Source organism: Oncorhynchus tshawytscha, linkage group LG28 (assembly GCF_018296145.1).
Source record: "Oncorhynchus tshawytscha isolate Ot180627B linkage group LG28, Otsh_v2.0, whole genome shotgun sequence".
NCBI lineage: Eukaryota > Metazoa > Chordata > Actinopteri > Salmoniformes > Salmonidae > Oncorhynchus > Oncorhynchus tshawytscha.
The window spans coordinates 20,772,892-20,793,442 of record NC_056456.1 but is presented as its reverse complement, the minus strand read 5'-3'; the positions used below and the strand labels follow the sequence as shown (position 1 = coordinate 20,793,442).

The following is a 20,551-nucleotide window of genomic DNA, read 5'->3' as shown; positions in this document are numbered from 1 at the left end:
GCCTACCACTGTTGTGTCATCTGCAAACTTAATGATGGTGTTGGAGTCGTGCCTGGCCGTGCAGTCATGAGTGAACAGGGAGTACAGGAGGGGACTGAGCACGCACCCCTGAGGGGCCCGTGTTGAGGATCCCCTGTGTTGTTACCTACCCTTATCCCGAGGGATGCCCGTCAGAAAGTCCAGGATCCAGTTGCAGAGGGAGTTGTTTAGTCCCAGGATCTTTAGCTTAGTGATGAGCTTTGAGGGCACTATGGTGTTGAATGCTGAGCTGTAGTCAATGAATAGCATTCTCACATACGTGTTCCTTTTGTCTAGGTGGGAAAGGGCAATGTGAAGTGTTAGTGCGGTATGCAAATTTGAGTGGGTCTAGGGTTTCTGGGATAATGGTGTTCATGTGATCCATGACCAGCCGTTCAAAGAACGTCATGGCTACAGACATCATCAAGAAATAACAAGTATATGATCACACTCTGCTTAACTTTGTGTTTCATATCATGTGCTCTATAACTCGCTCACCGTGATGATAACGTTTAAAATATCTGTTTTATCTGGTGCTTCCCTCTTCAGTTTTTAATTAACTCGGCTCCCTCATTCAACTGACTAGGCAGGCAGGCTGACTAGGCAGAGCCAATGTAGAGTAAGAGCACGTGAAGCAACCACTAGAGCGGCAAAAAAAAACTTTACTATAAATACTGTAAATGATTACAAAATGCCAAAGATTAGGCTGCCATATATCTCACATTCTCCCACATTTCAGGTTGGCAACACAGGGAACCCAAACATGAGCAAAAAACAACACTATACAGAAAGTATTTCCCTTTTTTCACAGCAACTATTTCCCTTTATCTTTAATGTTACAGTCAAACTAGGACCAACAATAGTAGCCTGTCTCTGACTTTATCAGAAACTTGCCCATACTGGTAAATAAATTCACCAATATAATACCAACCAAACTCTTTTGACCTTGGGGAGTTTATTTATTTAATGCATTATACTGCCATTGTACTATGGTAATGCACAATTAATAAAGATTGTACCATATGATCATTTTTGCTACCATTTATCATTATTGTGCCTTACCATGGTATTTCCATGATCCACATCTATACCATGGTATTATTTAAGTGCATGGCAGTAATATCATACTTCAAAGTTAAAACCACAGTACATTTCCACGATTCTCAAGATCTTGAACAAGGCGTTTGCTGAAACTGCTACCACTGTTTTCTGAAAGACAGCCATATGCAGTACATGGCACCTTACTACCATCTAGTGAGTGAGTGACTGCATTCAATCTTGCACAGCTTCAAAGTCCATGCCTGAATGACTGCCTCTAGAAATGGTTTCCATACATTGTAGAGGAATAGGTGGATTTACATTTGATTTAAGGGTGTGTGCACGAGGACAGTCCTTTTTAGCCATGTACATGTTAGTAAAAAATATTCCTATCTGGGCAGGAGGGGATTTAATTGTATTCATACAAGCTGCCTATACCAATACCATGTATTTTAAGGTTAACAGGCACTCCCTTTCTTTCTTAGCATTATGTTCACAGAAGTACATTGGTTTCGGAATTATCACGGGCACGGTGGTTTACAACATCCATATAGAGGTTCTCAGGAGAGCATGTAGCTTAGCTATTCCATTAGGCATTATTTGATTCATAAGTAAGTGCATTTACTAGATTTACTCAGGACACGAAAGCTCGGTTTACACCCCTGAAGAATGTCGCTACTTTTCCTATTTCGCGTGCGTCAGAGTTGGCGTCATCCTTCACATCCGAGTTACCCTTGAGCGCATGCGTATTTACCCGATGTCGACGTCGTGTTTTAGAACATACGTGGCCTTTACATAGAGCAGTCACATAAATAGGTCTTCAGAAGAGAACTCCGGTAAGTCTACTAGAATTACCCTATCACATTAATTTACAGATCTATTTTTGTGTTGTTAATAGTTTAGAAGTTTCATCAAGACAGACACGCAGTGTAAGAGCTTCAACAATATATTGTTTTCAGAAGAACAGTCGTTACAATGTAGCTATCTTACATTGGCTGAGCTGCAGTATTCGCTACATTGTGACTAACTATTTCAATGTCTTCACGAAATGTTAAACATTGGCACAAACCAGTGTGTTGAAATATTAAGCAAACCCAAGCCTGAAGTTTATGGTACTGGAGGGTTACACTGGTGTATAGGCTACTGAGCTACAGCAAAATGACACTAACCTAAACGCTTACACTATTAGATGTATATATGCTGCTTAGTAGGCCTATACATGAACTTATAAATTGTATGTATTGTTCCCCCATTAGGATCAAAACCTTTCCAACATGGACCAAGTAATGCAATTTGTGGAGCCCAGCCGGCAGTTTGTGAAGGACTCAATAAGGCTTGTGAAGAGGTGTACCAAGCCAGACAGAAAAGGTAATCTATTTTGTATCATAGTTATTTATCCTTATCATGAATGGCTGGCTGTTGTGAATGGTCGACGTTTCTTAGACAACACGGGACACTTATACTGTAAATAAACCGAAATGTAGTTACCTTTTGAGGAATTCTCGCAAGCCTCCCTTCCTAGCATGATGTCATCGTATATGCGTAGAACTGATTGGGCATATTTATTTGTATTATAGATCACTCCTTTCTGTCACTGTCTTATTTTCTGCTTTTATCAGTTGACTATCCAAATCCATAATTTTTTACAGTAACAATACCGCACATTTATTCTATTGAATTGATTTAATGATTTGTTAGCTTCTGGTTGATCTAACTTTCTAAGGTAGCATACAAAAGGTAGTGCTGAACGATTCGTGCTTTTTGAGGTAATTTCGGTTCGATTATTTAAATAAGGCGCACTTTTATGACTGCTGAATACCAACTATCCATCACTTAGTTCATGTATTTTCTGGTAGAGATACCTCGTGAAGCAACGACACTCTCCCTCTCGTTCGCGCATTCTTCTCTCACTCTCCATGTCTTCAAATCAAATCAAATTTATTTATATAGCCCTTCGTACATCAGCTGATATCTCAAAGTGCTGTACAGAAACCCAGCCTAAAACCCCAAACAGCAAGCAATGCAGGTGTAGAAGCACGGTGGCTAGGAAAAACTCCCTAGAAAGGCCAAAACCTCTTCCCCACACTAACCTAATTTAGCAGGCAAAGAAACACACAGACCGGACAAGGCACGCAATGCATTATGGTCATTGTAGTTAACTACCATATTTTCTTCACTAAACTATGTAGAATATTGGCCTGTTGTGATTTATGTAGTAGTTTCCATCTAGCCTGGGAATGTGTCATCTCTAGAGAAACTGCTCAATGTGAGTGTTAAGCACATCAAAATAAAACAAACAAAATGGAATTCACATATTTTTATCCAACATTTTGGTTAATCACAATCCACTAACAGAGGGTAGCAAACTACATTGTTTTACAATACTGTACATGATTTAATGATTTGTTAGCCTCAGGTAAACCAAACTGTGTAAGGTAGCAGCCAACAGAATTTGGCCATGCAAAATCTGATTAAACTTTTATTTTTAATTTCAGAATTCTCAAAGATTGCAATGGCCACAGCAATAGGTTTTGCTATCATGGGTTTCATTGGTTTCTTTGTCAAACTCATCCACATCCCCATCAACAACATCATTGTGTAAGTATTAATTAACAGTAGCTTAGTATTACTGTAAATCAGGGCTATTCAACTATACTTTTATGGTTGCAGGGAGGCTGAAAATTTTTCGACATGCAATTATTCTCCAGAAGAGCTATATATATTACTATGCACACACACCATATAATGCACTTAAATGTTGCTGAAAGTAATTTGGTCATTCCTTCCCCTCTGAAAACAAAGTATTTTGTCTCTATTGCCTCAACACACAGTGATAAGATGGACCAGCAGGCTATGTGATGCTCTATATTAGAAAACAAATGTGTACCAATGTATTTAAGAAAAACTTTGACTCTGGCCCTATTGTCATTATCTCAATAAAGGTTATAAATCACACATGAAGATATAGCAATCCGGTAGCCTTGTTCAACATTTCAGTCTAAAGGAAGTGTGCTTTGAATTCATTTTCTCCAGACATTAGTAGGGCCGGGACAATTATTTTCCATGGCAAAAATTAAAACGTATAGCAGACCAAACTATTTGGTCCTTTAAAAACATGCTGTATGTAAAATTGTGTGTGCTATAGCTTGGGAAATAAATACATGTTACTCTGGATGACAACATTATGTTTGTTTCCAAAAAATAGGGCTGTTTTTCCAAAAAAAAAGTTAAAGCCGCTTTGTGTTTTCTTTCCTTGCCACAATACTAACGAGTATCATGATACTGGTATCGTCCCGGCCCTAATTATTTTTCAAGCTATAGAAGTCAATATTTTACATACAGCAGGTTTTTAAAGGACCAAATAGTTTGGTCTGTTTTAATTTTTGCCTGCGACAATGGTATCATCACAGCCCATTGTCAGTCTTTTTTTCTCATATGTCCTTCTAACGAGTCCTGCACACCTTGTGGGCATCATCGAGGGGAAACGGAAGGTGCACGTTCCTGAGAGTCTTAGCTTTCAGGAATGGGGTCATAGTGGATGCTATAGTCCAAACCATTCTAACGCTAAAGCAAAATTCATAAAAAGAAAAAGAAAATAATAATCCCATCTAACGCTAGAAACTACACTAAAGGGCCTAGTAGCATTTGTCATTTTGGCAATAAACATAAGATTTTTGCATGGAATTTCCTCCCCAGATTTTGAAAATAATATTCCAGAACTGATCAGGGATCCAGTGTGATTGAGAAAGGGCCCGATCTGGACTGTGGGCCGGCAGTTGAATAGCCCTTCTGTAAATCCATTTCTGCACAATGATGATAGATGGCACTGTTCCTTCATGGCAATTGCTTTTTCATATTTTAAAACATTCTTATCTCTTTTATATTAATTAATTGCAATTTTGTCTTGCAGTGGTGGTTGAATATCTCTCCGGACTGACTGACTAGCTGCAACAAGACATGGGTTCAAATGCCGAGAAGTGTTTTTTTTCTTCTTTGTATATTATTATCTTCAGTTCATATTTGTTTGCTCTGTAAATAAATCTGGCTTAGTAAGAATTCAAATCTTTGGTGTTAATTTCCTCTAAATAACTGAAAATATGAACACTGATCAAGAGTTTTGGAATTCACCGTATTGTTTTGATGAACACGTTATTGGTTATATTTCCTCTAATCTCATTCCCAGACACTTCCGCCCCAAATGCGCGAAGAGTCTGGTGGGCCAACGCATCAAACTTGGCCTTAGTTAGCCAATACAGATAGATCGGGAGAAACTTGCGACGCGTTGTCTTATTTGGCTTAATCTACCAACCAATTTACCCCCCCCCCATATGTGTTTTAGATTTATGCCTTGCAGTCATGTGATTGGCTAAAATGAAATGAAAAATAATTTACTCAGTAAGGTCACACCCATAGAATTCAATGTTCACTCCCACTAAGGGACAAACTTAGTGGGAGGCTTATATGCGCTGTGCTTTTTTCCACCCCCTTTTTTTTAAACCTATATTTAACTAGGCAAGTCAGTTAAGAACAAATTCTTATTTACAATGACGGCCTACACCGGCCAACACCGGACGACGCTGGGCCAATTGTGCGCCCCCCTATGGGACCAATCACGGCCGGTTGTGATACAGCTTGGGGACGATGTTATGTTTCCTCTAAGGAAGGACTAATGCTGTCTTCCATTACTGATATGATGACAGTACACCCTGAATGGATTGATTAAATCAAGTTCATTATCTTCTGTTTTTCATTTAATTCTAACATCAATCTAAGAGTTATTTCCGGCTCAGTTTGTTTTGCACAACTTCACATCATAGTCAGAAAAAGATAAGCTTGCAGAGCTGCTGCTACACAAACTTTTTCTATTTACTATGTTCTCTTGTGTAGTCCTTGTTCCCTTAAGGCTAGTAGCAAACATGACCTCTTTGTACACTGCAAAATCTTGAGAATCAGAGAGGATCTCTAGGGAATTCTAATTATGTGAGTCTGTGTGTTCCATATTATATGACTTGGATTTTCCTCCCCTCCTACTAACCTTTTATTGCTGTAAATATTGTAACACACACAAGGAAAACAAGTAGAGCTGAATGAACTGAATTTGAAACACTGTGAAAGGTTCAAAGCCCAGAGTGAGTGAATGTTCTATTCAGGCTTATGGATTTTAGGGCCAGAAGGGGATATCTGTATGGATGACATTTTGAAGAGGTGAGTAAAATCGTAAGCTTCATGTAATAAAAATCATATCCAAGTACTGTATGAATCATTGATGCTGAGGTTGCTGCAACATTGCCGACTGTGGTGTTTGTTTCGAGCAATGGTGTGGAAAAGACCAATCAATAAGATATAATATCCCCAGAAAATAAAATACCATTGACATATTCTATTGAGAATAGGTCATACAAGCTGAGAGGCACAGGGAAGAGTTGATCACACAATTCACAAAGATGATCATTCACAACATTCACAGTAGGTGTACTTCACATATGGTGTAAGTCTTCTCCAGTGAGACAGATAAGAAAATAAAAGTGCCGGTTGTAGGTCTTACCTTTAAACACAAAAGGGCTTGTTTATGTTTGCGTAATATAGGTAGGCCTAGATAATTAGGCCTGGTCAAGTTTAATGATCTGAGGTAAAAAATGAAGGGAAAGGGGGATACCTAGTCAGTTGTCCAACTGAATATATTGAACTGAAGTGTGTCTTCCACATTTAACCCAACCCTTCTGAATCAGAGAGGTGTGGGGGGCTGCCTTAATCGACATCCATGTCTTCGGCACCTGGTGAACAGTGGGTTAACTGCCTTGCTCAGGGGCAGAACGACAGATTTTTACCTTGTCAGCTCGGGGATTTGATCCAGCAACCTTCAAGTCAGAAGATTGAGTAGGGCTACTGTAGTTTTCTTTCAAGTGTGTCCATCCACTGTTTGACTAAATTACACATATTACTCATATGGATAATGGATGAAAACCTCCTGAGGCAAAAACAAATTAAACATTCAAATTAGAATTCTCCTTCAAGTTAGTGATTAGTCTGTAGCTCTGGATGAATATTTTATGTTGTATGAGGCGAGACTGTTATTCCTAACACTTTTCAACATTCCCCCTTTTTGTAGGCAGACTGCTATAGCCCTCAGACCAGAGGCATCATGTCCCTGTGCCCCCTTAGATATGTCTTTAAAATATATGTATATACACTGTGGCCAGTTTATTAGGTATACCCATCTAGTCCCTTTGCCTCCAGAACAGCCTGAATTCTTCTTAGCATGGAAATGTTGCTCACTTGGTATCAAGGGACCTAACGTATGCCAGGAAAGCATTCCCCACACCATTACACCACCGCCACCAGTCTCTACCGTTGACACCAGGCAGGATGGGGACATGTATTAATGCTGTTTGCTCCTAATCCTAACTCTGCCATCAGCATGACGCAACAGGAACCAAGATTCATTGGACCAGGCAATGTTTTTCCACTCCTCAATTGGCCAGTGTTGGTGATCCCGTGGAACCCGGTAGGGTTGTCTGCTTTTTCTTTTTTTCACATTTTATTGGTCACATACACATGGTTAGCAGATGTTATTGTGAGTGTTGCGAAATGCTTGTGCTTCTAGTTCCGACAGTGCAGCTATATCTAACATGTAATCTAACAATTACAAAACAATTACCTAATAAACACACATCTAAGTAAAGGATCGGAATAAGAAAATATATATATATAAATATATGGATGAGCAATGACAGAGCGGCATAGGCAAGATGCAATAGATGGTATAAAATACGGTATATATATATATATATATATATGATGAGTATTGCAAGGTATGTAAACATTATTAAAGTGACATTATTATGACTAGTGATCCATTTATTAAAGTGGCCAATGATTTCAAGTCTAAGTAGGTAGCAGCCTCTGGGTTTGTGACGGCTGTTTAAATTAAAAGTCTCATGGCCATGAGATAGAACCTTGTTTTTCAGTCTCTCATCCCAGCTTTGATGCACCTGTACTGACCTCACCTTCTGGATGGTAGCGGGGTGAACATGCAGTGGCTCGGGTTGTTGTCCTCTATGATCTTTTTGGCCTTCCTGTGACATCGGGGCTGTAGGTGTCCTGGAGGGCAGGTCGTTTGCCCCTGGTGATGCTTTGTGCAGACTGCACCACCCTCTGCTGCAATAGCCCATCCGTGACAAGGACCAACGAGTTGTGCCTTCCTGAAAATGCCGTTCTGCACAACACTGTTATACTGCGCCGTTATTTGCATGTTTGTGGTCTGCCTGTTAGTTTACACAATTCTTGCTATTCTTCTTTGAGAATTTTAGGCTATCAAGTTAGAGTAGCTAGATTGTCTAACTATTTTAGCTGGCATGCCTGCTGGCAAGGTTTGTAGACTTTAGAAAATAGACATACTTTTGACATAGAATGAAGCATAATGATATCGCTTTAGATAGCAGGAAAAGGCTGTTTCAGGTGATTGAAAAATGCTAATTCTCCACCCCCCAGCCATGTTCACATACTTTAACCCCTTTCAGATGTTTGTGGGATGCATGGCGGCCTTCCCTCAGACTACAATGTTATCAGTGCAGTAGATGTTACTAACCTATACATGTTTAGTTACAGTGGGGAGAACAAGTATTTGATACACTGACGATTTTGCAGGTTTTACTACTTACAAAGCATGTAGAGGTCTGTAATTGTTATCATAGGTACACTTCAACTGTGAGAGAGTGAATCTAAAAAAAAATCCATAATATCACATTGTATGATTTTTAAGTAATTCATTTGCATTTTATTGCATGACATATGTATTTGATCACCTACCAACCAGTAAGAATTCCGTCTCTCACAGACCTGTTAGTTTTTCTTTAAGAAGCCCTCCTGTTCTCCACTCTTTACCTGCATTAACTGCACCTGTTTGAACTCGTTACCTGTATAAAAGACACCTGTCCACACACAAAATCAAACATACTCCAACCTCTCCACAATGGCCAAGACCAGAGAGCTGTGTAAGGACATCAGGGGTAAAATTGTAGACCTGCACAAGGCTGGGATGGGCTACAGGACAATAAGCAAGCGGCTTGGTGAGAAGGCAACAACTGTTGGAGCAATTATTAGAAAATGGAAGAAGTTCAAGAGGACGGTCAATCACCCTCGGTCTGGGGCTCCATGCAAGATCTCACCTCGTGGGCATCAATGATCATGAGGAAGGTGAGGGATCAGCCCAGAACTACACGGCAGGACCTGTCAATGACCTGAAGAGAGCTGGGACCACAGTCTCAAAGAAAAACATTAGTAACACACTACGCCGTCATGGATTAAAATCCTGCAGCGCACGCAAGGTCCCCCTGCTCAAGCCAGCGCATGTCCAGGCCCGTCTGACGTTTGCCAATGACCATCTGGATGATCCAGAGGAGGAGAAGGTCATGTGGTCTGATGAGACAAAAATAGAGCTTTTTGGTCTAAACTTCACTCGCTGTGTTTGGAGGAGGAAGAAAGATGAGTACAACCCCAAGAACACCATCCCAACCGTGAAGCATGGAGGTGGAAACATCATTCTTTGGGGATGCTTTTCTGCAAAGGGGACAGGACGACTGCAGAGTATTGAGGGGAGGATGGATGGGGCCATGTATCGCGAGATCTTGGCCAACAACCTCCTTCCCTCAGTAAGAACATTGAAGATGGGTCGTGGCTGGGTCTTCCAGCATGACATCGACCCAAAACACACAGCCAGGGCAACTAAGGAGTGGCTCCGTAAGAAGCGTCTCAAGACCTGAACCCAATAGAAAATCTTTGGAGGGAGCTGAAAGTCCGTATTGCTCAGCGACAGCCCCGGAACCTGAAGGATCTGGAGAAGGTCTGTATGGAGGAGTGGGCCAAAATCCCTGCTGCAGTGTGTGCAAACCTGGTCAAGAACTACAGGAAACATATGATCTCTGTAATTGCAAACAAAGGTTTCTGTACCAAATATTAAGTTATGCTTTTCTGATGTATTAAATACTTATGTCATGCAATAAAATGCAAATTAATTACTTAAAAATCATACAATGTGATTTTCTGGATTTTTGTTTTAGATTTCGTCTCTCACAGTTTAAGTGTACCCATGATAAAAAATTACAGACCTCTACATGCTTTGTAAGTAGGAAAACCGGCAAAATCGTCAGTGTATCAAATACTTGTTCTCCCCACTGTATAAAGTTGCAGTAGGCTATGTTCAGAATTATTCAGTGAAATAACACAGATATAAAATATATATATATATATATATATATATAAATTGAGCGCCAACAACTCAACATAATCATTCCGGGCAGGGCCGTGCACAGACCTTTCAGGAGGCAGATGTTCAACCTGACACCACCACCCATAAGGGCACTTTGGCGACTGGAATGGCAAAGGGGCATGTGCTCTGTACAGGTAGAGCCATATGATTCAGATATGGCTGTGTTGTTATGGAAAGGAAGTGTGCGTGACGGTAAACGGGTATAGAAAAAAACCCTCTGTAATTTCACGTCACTGAAGTGTATCCCCTTGTGTATGTTTAGTGGACGATTCTACAGTTCACTATATCAATCTCATCTTTCAGAAGGCGGTTTGGATTCCTTTTTTGATTCAGTTAATAACTCTGTTTTAGGAGAAAGGTTTATTCAACTTTGTGATTCTGATATAGATAATACCGAGTTGGACCGAGCCATTAAACAAATGCCTATAGATATATCTCCTGGACTGGATGGCCTGACTCCTGAATTCTATCGACATTTTTGGCCTGATATTAGAGAGTTATTGCTTTTGGTCCACAGAGGGTATTGCTAATGCTATCTTACCTCCTTCTTTGAGACAGGGACGAATAGTTATTAGGGGCGACAGCTAACCTAGTGGTTAGAGTGTTGGACTAGTAACCAGAAGGTTGCAAGATCGAATCCCCGAGCTGACAAGGTAAAAATCTGTCGTTCTGCCCCTGAATAAGGCAGTTAACCAACTGTTCCTAGGCCGTGATTGAAATTGAGGATTTGTTCTTAACTGACTTGCCTAGTTAAATAAAGGTTTAAAAAAATACCCAAACCAAAGAAGGACTCATTTTACCTGTACAATTGGAGACCAATCACATTGTTGGCAACTGACTATAAGTTACTAGCTCATGTCTATGCCAATAGGCTGAAAAAAGGCCTCGATGATATAATCAGTGAAACTCAATCAGCCTTCATTAAAGGAAGGAGTATCCATAACCATTTACAATTGGTTTTAGATATTTTAGACTATAGTGAGTTCATAGAAGATGATGGCTTTATATTGTTTTTAGATTCTTTTTAATGCTTTTGACACTTTAGAGCTCAACTTTTTATTTAGAACTCTCTCTACTTTTGGGTTTGGGGAGAATGTCTGTAAAGTGATAAGGATGATATTTAAGTTCGGTGGCTATGAGTAATGGCACATCCCCTAGTTTCTCTATTGCTAGAGGAATTAGACAGGGATGTCCAATCTCCCCTCTTTTATTTATTTTAGCCACAGATTTATTAACAAATCTGAGAATTTAAAAGGGATCCATATTTTTGGTAAAGATAAAGAATATCAGTCAATTTGAGATGATACTGCCCTTTTCCTAAAGGATAGAGCGGCTATTCCCTTGGCTATTGACAGAATCAAGAAATGTTCTATGGCCTCTGGGTTGACTCTCAACCTTAACAAATGTGATCGCATGCCAATTCATTGCTGTGACTCCGTCAACATTGCCTCCATACCTGTTAAAAAGGAAGTTAAATATTTAGGAATTCTTATCACAAAATAAATTCAGATAGAGAATCTTTAAACATTGATAATAGGATTAATTCCATGAGCGTTTCATTAAGTGTCACGACTTCCGTCGAAGCCGGTCCCTCTCCTTGTTCGGGGGGCGTGTGGCGGGCGATGTCACCGGTCTTCTAGCCATCGCCGCTCCACCTTTAATTTTCCATTTATTTTGTCTTGTTTTCCTGCACACCTGGTTTACGTCTCCTCATAATTACTATGTGTATTTAGCCCTCTGTTCCCTCCATGTCTGTGTGGGGTATTGTTTATTTGTTGAGGTTGGCACGTTTCCGGCTGGTTTGCACCAGGTTTTATGTATACCTGTGTTTTGTGGCAGCCTGTACTTTGTACTTTGTTTGTGGTACTTTGTGCTGCCTTACTTGTTTTGGGCATTTGGTTTTGGTGATGCTGTTGCGTTCTGGTCTTACTATTTGCCTAAGTAAAGTGCTTCGTGTTCACTCATCTCTGCTCTCCTGCGCCTGACTTCCATGCACCAGCTACACCCACCGTTGACATTAAGTCAATAGCTGCAATGTGATATCTCAATTTTGGGTCGTATTCTTTTGTCCAAGACAGATGGTTTATCTAGAATCATTTACCAAAGTCAATCCCTTTTTCTTTCTACTAATAACATTTTTAAAAACAGTAAATTCGGTTATATTTAGATTTGTTTGGAAAAATAAAATGCATTATATTCGGAAATCACAATTAGTGAAAGACTATGATCGTGCAGGTTTGCAGGCTATTTATTTTGAGTCGTTAGTGGGTGCTTTTAAAATTAAATAGTTGAAATTATGTCTGTCTAATCCTACCTCAATGTGGTATCATATCCCTAACAGTCTGGCTAATCAACTTGGTGGACTTGATTTCATAATGAAATGTGATTTTGACCCTCCAAAATTACCTGTGAAATTGTCTAAGTTTCACCAGCAAATATGGTTTTTCTAGAAAATGATATTCAAGCACATTTTTTCCGCCCACAAAATATTGATTTGTAATAATATAGTTATTAAAATTAATAGGAAATCCATTTTCAAAGGACTTTGGTTTGACAAGGGTAGTCATGTTGTATGTGATTTGGTAGACAACACTGGGGAGTTTTTGCCGTTTGATGAGTTCATTGGTAAATTTCAGGTTAATATTACTGAGAGAGAATATATGAAGGTTTGCAAAGCAATTCCACTTCCTTTACTTGGACATATTAAGAACACTTTGTTATATTATGAGGTTGTTCTCTCTTTTCCAAGTTGACAAATTAATGACTTGAAACTTTTGGATAAAAAATGCAACAATAGGTGGATACGATTGGCAGTTAATGAAGTAATTTTTGGTGATTATAATTCAATATATTTCTATGGAAGTGACCAACCCATGCTATGGTCAAAAGCGACTACCTTTTACCTTACTTGTCCAGTTATCCCAAAAGTTAAAGAAACGAATTTTAAAATATATTCTTCCATCTACCCTGTTAATGATTTCTTTCACAAAAGATTACATTTTTACAAAATGCCTTGTGTTTTTTGTTCCTCTGATTCCGAATCTATAGAGCATTTATTTTTCATGCTGCCATTCTAGTTAAATGGATTTAAATTCATGAATGATTGTGTATAAAATCTCCAGAATTACCTACACTACCGTTCAAAAGTTTGGGGTGACTTAGAAATATCCTTGTTTCTGAAGGAAAAGCACATTTTTATCCATTAAAATAACATCAAATTGATCAGAAATAGAGTGTAGACATTGTTAATGTTGTAAATGACTATTGTAAATGACTATTGTAGCTGGATAAAAAAAATAAAAAATGGAATGTCTACATAGGCGTACAGAGGCCCATTATCTGCAACCCTCACTCCTGTGTTCCAATGGCACTTTGTGTTAGCTAATCCAAGTTAATCATTTTAAAAGGCTAATTGATCATTAGAAAACCCTTTTGCAATTATGTTAGCACAGCTGAAAACTGTTGTTCTGATTAAAGAAGCAATAAAACTGGACTTCTTTAGATTAGTTGAGTATCTGGAGCATCAGCATTTGTGGGTTCGATTACAGCCTCAAAATAGCCAGAAACAAAGACCTTTCTTCTGAAACTTGTCAGTCTATTCTTGTTCTGAGAAATTAAGACAATTCCATGCGAGAAATTGCCAAGAAACTGAAGATCTCATACAACACTGTGTACTACTCCCTTTACAGAACAGCGCAAACTGGCCCTAACCAGAATAAAAATAGGAGAGGGAGGCCCCGGTGCACAACTGAGCTAGAGGACCAAATACATTAGAGTGTCTAGTTTGAGAAACAGACGCCTCACAAGTCCTCAACTGGCAGCTTCATTAAATAGTACCCGCAAAACACCAGTCACAACATTAACAGTGAAGAGGCGACTCCGAGGATGCTGGTCTTCTTGGCAGAGTTGCAAAGAAAAAGCCATATCTCAGACGGGCCAATAAAAATAAAATATTAAGACGGACAAAAGAACACAGACACTGGACAGAGGAACTCTGCCTCGAAGGCCAGCATCCTGGAGTCGCCTCTTCACTGTTGACGTTGAGATCAATGGTGACGTTGAGACATTTATAAGTGACCCCAAACTGTATGTTTATCTTTGCTGATGTTAAATGGCATTATGCTTATCCTTGTAATTCTGATCATAACTATTTTATTAACATTATTATTCTCCTGGCCAAATATTATATTCACAAATGTAAATGAGGTGGAAAAATGTCTTATTTTGTATTTTTTTCATTGAACTGTTACAATTTTATAAATCTCTCAAACTTGTGAAACTTAAAAAGTTGGAAAAATTATGAGAAGTCATGTCTCTGAATGTCTGTTAATGTCTGATTGCCTTGCCACATATTATTGATGTCCTGAATTAATCTTTTGTTTGGGGGGTGTTCCTGGTGTTCTATTATTACATTTTATTCACAGGAGTGTCGCTGTATTGATGTGTGTTATTGTTATTATTGCTGCAATAATTATTATTATTTTTTATACAGTATATAAATAAATGTTTTGTGGACCATACCATCATCACAGAAATATAGGGGAACGGCAAGGCAATTTCCAATTCAGCACCTGGCAGCGATTCTTCTGTATGTCCAATCATAATTATAAAGATAGTATCCGACAATACCGTTAGATGTAATGGGGCAGTGCGAACAAAAAAACTGTTTTGCTCGGTGACACGAGAGGTAGCGAATATTGCGCACAGGCATGTGAGCTAGCCGCTTGGTAGCAGCCACTTTCTATATAGCTAATAAACCATTATCTGGATAGCTGTCTTCAGCTTGCTTCCGCCTGTAGAGGCGGGTAATGAAACATCCATAGGCAACGGAAAACACAACTTGCCAAAATTTGCTTTGTTTCAAGCTTTATTTAAATATGCTTCCGGGAAAGGAGCTAACGTTACTGCTCTGGATCTTCAGTCGCTTCAGCAGCCTCAGCGCGGCATCTTCAGCATCCCGTAAGTAGGCTATTAACACACACTGTAGCCTATATGGTATGCGCTTTGCTACGTTGCTTTGTGCTCTTCTTGTTCAGGACCAGGGCATTGCAGACTAAGTGTTATGCGTCAAAGTGTTTACCACTTCGGCATCAGACCCGCTTCGAAGACATGGCACTATAAATATTACCGGTATTTATTTTCAGTAATATAGAATCGTATGTTGTTGTATTTATTAAGGGGGTATGCTGCTTATAAGCTACCTATGCCTCCTTGTTTCGCTCATAGCCTTAGAGATCCTAGATGATGCTGAATGGCAGGCTACGGTAGGCTATAGGCTACGTTTGGTGTCAAAATTATTGATCATTTATAGATGTTTCTGCCACTTTGTTTCTGTGGAGTGCGGTTCCTACTACAACGCACTGCAGGATTGTTTCTTTTTTTAAAAATTAAGACAAATTCGAGTCTCCGAAAAGTTTAATTAAAAATGTAATTATAACAGGCTAGATTAGGACGCCTACTGTGTTCTTATATAATTGATGAGTGTACATGAATAAGCTTGAATGCACAAAAACATCAATAGGCTATGATTGATATTATCATCATACATGTTTTAGGAAGTAGGTGTTCATGCTTTGCTCTTTATGCTACCCTGTTAAACACAGGACTGAAACAGATGTAGTGATGGCTGGAAGAGAGTACTGGTCTCATGTGACAATCACTTTAGATGTCCCTGTTAAACATTAAGACCTGTTGACCTGCAAGCAAAGTCATTATTTAATATATATATATATATATATATATATATATATATATACAGTACCACTCAAAAGTTTGGACACACCTACCCATTCCAGGGTTTTTCTTTATTTTTACTATTTTCTACATTGTAGAATAATAGTGAGGACATCACAACTATGAAATAACACATATGGAATCATTTAGTAACCAAAGAAGTGTTAAACAAATCTAAATATATTTTAGATTTGAGATTCTTCAAAGTAGCCACCCTTTGCCTTGATGACAGCTTTGCACACTCTTGGCATTCTCTCAACCAGCTTCACGAGGTAGTCACCTGGAATGCATTTAAATGAACAGGTGTGCCTTGTTAAAAGTTAATTTGTGGAATTTCTTTCCTTAATGCGTTTGAGACAATCAGTTGTGTTGTGACAATGTAGAGGCGGTATACAGAAGATAGTCCTATTTGGTAAAAGACCAAGTCGATATTATGGCAAGAACAGCTCAAATAGGCAAAAAGAAATGACAGTCCATCATGACTTTAAGTCATGAAGGTCAGTCAATGTGGAAAATGTCAAGAACTTTCAACGTTTCTTCAAGTTCAGTCTCAAAAACCATCAAGTGCTGTGGTGAAACTGGCTCTCATGAGGACTGCCACAGGAAAGGAAGACCCAGAGTTACCTCTACTGCTCTAGGATAAGTCCATTAAAGTTAACTGCACCTCAGATTGCAGCCCAAATAAATGTTTCGCAGAGTTCAAGTAACAGATACATCTCAACATCAACTGTTCACAGGAGACTTTGTGAATCAGGCCTTCATGGTTGAATTGCTGCAACAATAAATAAAAACACTACTAAAGGACACCAATAAGAAGAAGAGACTTGCTTGGGCCAAGAAACACGAGCAATGTACATTAGACTGGTGGAAATCTGTCCTTTGGTCTGATGAGACCAAATTTGAGATTTTTGGTTCCAACGGCTGTGTCTTTGTGAGACGCAGAGTAGGTGAACGGATGATCTCTGCATGTGTGGTTCCCACAGTGAAGAATGGAGGAGGTGTGATGGTGTGGGGGTGCTTTGCTGGTGACACTGTCAGTGATTTATTTAGAATTCAAGGCACACTTAACCAGCATGGCTACCACATAATTCTGCAGCGATACGCCATCCCATCTGGTTTGCGCTTAGTGGGACTATCATTTGTTTTTCAACAGGACAATGACCCAAAACACACCTCCAGGTTGTATATGAGATATTTGACCAAGAAGGAGAGTGATGGAGTGCTGCATCAGATGACCTGGCCACCACAATCGCCCAAACTCAACCCAATTGAGATTTTTTGGGATGAGTTGGACCGCAGAGTGAAGGAAAAGCAGCCAACAAGTGCTCAGCATATGTGGGAACTCCTTCAAGACTGTTGGAAAAGCATTCCAGGTGTGTCCAAACTTTTGACTAGTACTGTATATTGTGTGTATACGTGTCATTCACCTGTACATGTATGTGTGCAAGAGAGACATTGCGATACCCCGAAATGACAGAAGTAAATAAACAACAAACTGAAATAAAAACAAAAAAGGAGATAATTCACACAGAATCGGGACTATTTGTCATTATATTTGTCTATTCAGCTATTTTTAACAGACAATACATAGTGGCAAACTATCTGATAATTGTAAGTGGAAGTGGAAAATTGAGAAAAATATGGACTACGCCAAGACTCAGTGAGCACAGCCTGACCAATGACCATTTTGACTGGCCTTCACAGGCAGACTTGACTACACGCTGTGCTCACTGAGGATGAGTGACATACTAACACACTCATGCTAACACTGTGGGGAAACTATGAGTGAGAAATACATGGGGAGAGAGAGGCAGAAGGAGAGTTTGTGCTTTTGTGTCAGAGGTTTCTATTTAACATATCTACTGAACACATTATTGAATTGTTTTCCTCCAGCCTGCACTGACCTTTCACTACTTGTATGAGTGGAGAGGCAGAGATTTAGATTCAGGTTTAATGGGGTTTTATTTCAGCTTTCTGAATGTCTCAGATCAGATTAAGCTGTAAACCTCTTGGTTACCTTATCTACATATTTATACTGTGTGTTAGCCAAATGGTGAACTACTATGGAAATCCCTGACCGGTTATCAAGTTATGTATGTGACTTACCTGGTTAAATAAAGGATTATAAATTATAAAGGATTATAAATTAAAACCAGATTAGTGCCTTGTGTCAATGACGAGGGAAGCCAGGGACCCATCAGCCTTGACTTCTGTTGATGTCTCTGTGTTGACCTTTGTGATCTATAGTTACCTCTGGGACATAAAGACAGACTCATTGTGGTCAAGTGGCTTTGTGCCACATTTGTGCCTCAATGATTTTATACAGTGTCAAAAAAAAGTGTCAAAGTTATTGATCATGGGGCGGCAGGGTAGCCTAGTGGTTAGAGCATTGGACTAGTAACCGAAAGGTTGCAAGTTCAAATCCCAGAGCTGACAAGGTACAAAATCTGCCATTCTGCCCCTGAACAGGCAGTTAACCCACTGTTCCTAGGCTGTCATTGAAAATAAGAATTTGTTCTTAACTGACTTGCCTAGTAAAATAAAGGTTAAAAAAATAATTAAAAAATCATTATAAACTGGGTGGTTAGAGCACTGAATGCTGATTGGCTGACAGCTGTGGTATATCAGACTGTATACCACGGGTAAGACAAAATATTTATTTTTACTGCTCTAATTATGTTGGTGAACAGTTTATAATAGCAATAAGGCACCTCGAGGGTTTGTGGTATATGGCCAATATACCACGGCTAAGGGTTGTATCCAGGCACTCCGCTTTGTGTCATGCATAAGAACAGCCCTTAGCTGTGGTACAGTATATAGGCCATGTACCACACCCCCTCAGGCCTTGTTGCTTAAAGATAATAGGCAATATATAGTATAAACATTTTAAAGATCACATGTGAAATTAAAGCTTAGAATTAATCACTTAATTCATGAGACTCAATTGACTTTCCCTGGCTAAAGGATTTAGATAAATCAAACTCTGAGTAATGCAATTTGGCCCACTAAAAGGAAATACATTTGAAAAATGAACCCAGTCAATCCTCACTAAAGTAGCTCAAAGACCTGCATGGAGAAGCCATAGGGAATAGACCAAAAACAAATCAGGTCTCTCTGTAGTTCACCAAACTAACTTTAAAAACAGACTCATCATGCACATTTGGAGTATAATGCACTGTAATATAAACATTTGGCACAATAGAAAGAGGACTATTACTATTTGTGAAAGAGAGACTACTCCTTACAAATGCTGTACGGATTTTCAACTCTGCTCTGGTGACTCGAAACAACAAAATGTTTCCAATAATATTGAACTGAAGCTGCTGCCAGGGTCATGTAAGTAGGGAAATAATGATTGCGTCTCCAGATAGTAATCTTGCTGCATATCCCCCTGTTTGAGAATGAACCTCTAGATTGGTGTTTTTTTGTTAGGCAAATGAGAAAGCTCATTAAGATTCGGGACACCTGCCATCCTGATTTGTCAAACCATGTGACGCACTTACCGTGACCCTCCCCCTATTCTACAGGCTCCTCCTTTTGTCCACTCCTGATGGACACCTCCAGAACAAAGACCTGCCCAAAATCAGACCCCAGAATATCAAAAACACAACCACACCATATCTCCGATAAAATGTTGGGCTGTTTTTTTTGCCACAGTCACTGGTGTTGCACATATGGTGACAGCTTGGCTCCTATACATGCGTATCTGAAGTGATTGCGCATTTATCCCATGTTGTTTGCAGTTGAATTGGGATGTGAGGTGAAAATAGTAGGAAACACTCCCAGTCCCAATGTCTTGCCATGGCTGATTGCCGGTCATAACTCTCTGCGTGTGATTGTGAGGGGAATCACTGGGGTTTCTGAGTCCCAGAAAGAGCAGATTATAAAGGAAGCACTCGTGCACTCGCTTTCAGGCAGCAGACCTCCCCGTGGATCACTAGCTTTTGACAGAACATGTTCTCATTCAAAATCAGTATTCATTTGTGAGCGCCGCGGGCAGATGCTGTGTTCAGTCTGATTGGGTCGAACAAAGAGAGGGAGCTGAGGAGGGAGCCATTCAAAGCCTAGCTCAGTCATTACCACTTGAATGGGGATGGGTTTGAGAGGCATAATTGACAGCGTTCACAACAAAAGTAATCACAACATTTGGATTGTCAGTCAGTCCGACTCTCAAGATTACTCCCAACCCTGGAATCAGAGATTAAAATCATATAACATTCTAACAACGTCATCATTTTAGGAGGTTACATTTTTTCCTGTTCATTGTTATTAGCTGAAGTTGAGATAGCTAAATATTGGAAATCAAATAGCTTTATTTATCACAAAAGCTTCAGGGGCTTAACTTAAAGCCTGTTGCTCTTGTGAATGGAGTGATCCAAAAACATGGCTTTGTATGAAATCTATTATTAAATAAAGCATGCACAATACATGCACAATGATGTAGTCCCATATTGTATTTTGAGCTTCGTTCTGTATTAAACCGGATCCGGTTTG

The 20,551-nt window shown here is 39.4% G+C and overlaps 2 protein-coding genes across 3 annotated transcripts in view; both read left to right on the top strand.

Moving 5' to 3' along the window:
- Positions 1 to 1,758: 1,758 nt before the first annotated feature.
- Positions 1,759 to 5,118, top strand: LOC112226891 (protein transport protein Sec61 subunit gamma). 2 transcript variants are annotated; one of them, XM_024391543.2, is made up of 4 exons: positions 1,759 to 1,892; positions 2,313 to 2,424; positions 3,552 to 3,654; positions 4,967 to 5,118. In XM_024391543.2, the coding sequence occupies exons 2-4, from the start codon at positions 2,331 to 2,333 to the stop codon at positions 4,974 to 4,976; spliced, it is 207 nt and encodes a 68-aa protein (XP_024247311.1). In that variant the 5' UTR covers positions 1,759 to 1,892; positions 2,313 to 2,330; the 3' UTR covers positions 4,977 to 5,118. The 2 variants fall into 2 exon arrangements, with proteins under 2 accessions (XP_024247311.1, XP_024247312.1); XM_024391544.1 differs by lacking the exon at positions 1,759 to 1,892 and adding an exon at positions 1,898 to 1,985.
- A 9,880-nt stretch (positions 5,119 to 14,998) lies between these two features.
- The window catches only part of LOC112227377 (contactin-associated protein-like 2), a 76,830-nt gene continuing 71,277 nt past the window's right edge, over positions 14,999 to 20,551 (top strand). The window contains exon 1 of the mRNA XM_042308075.1: positions 14,999 to 15,283. Within this exon, the coding sequence (XP_042164009.1) occupies positions 15,202 to 15,283 (82 nt within the window). The 5' untranslated portion in view covers positions 14,999 to 15,201. The remainder of the gene's footprint in view (positions 15,284 to 20,551) is intronic.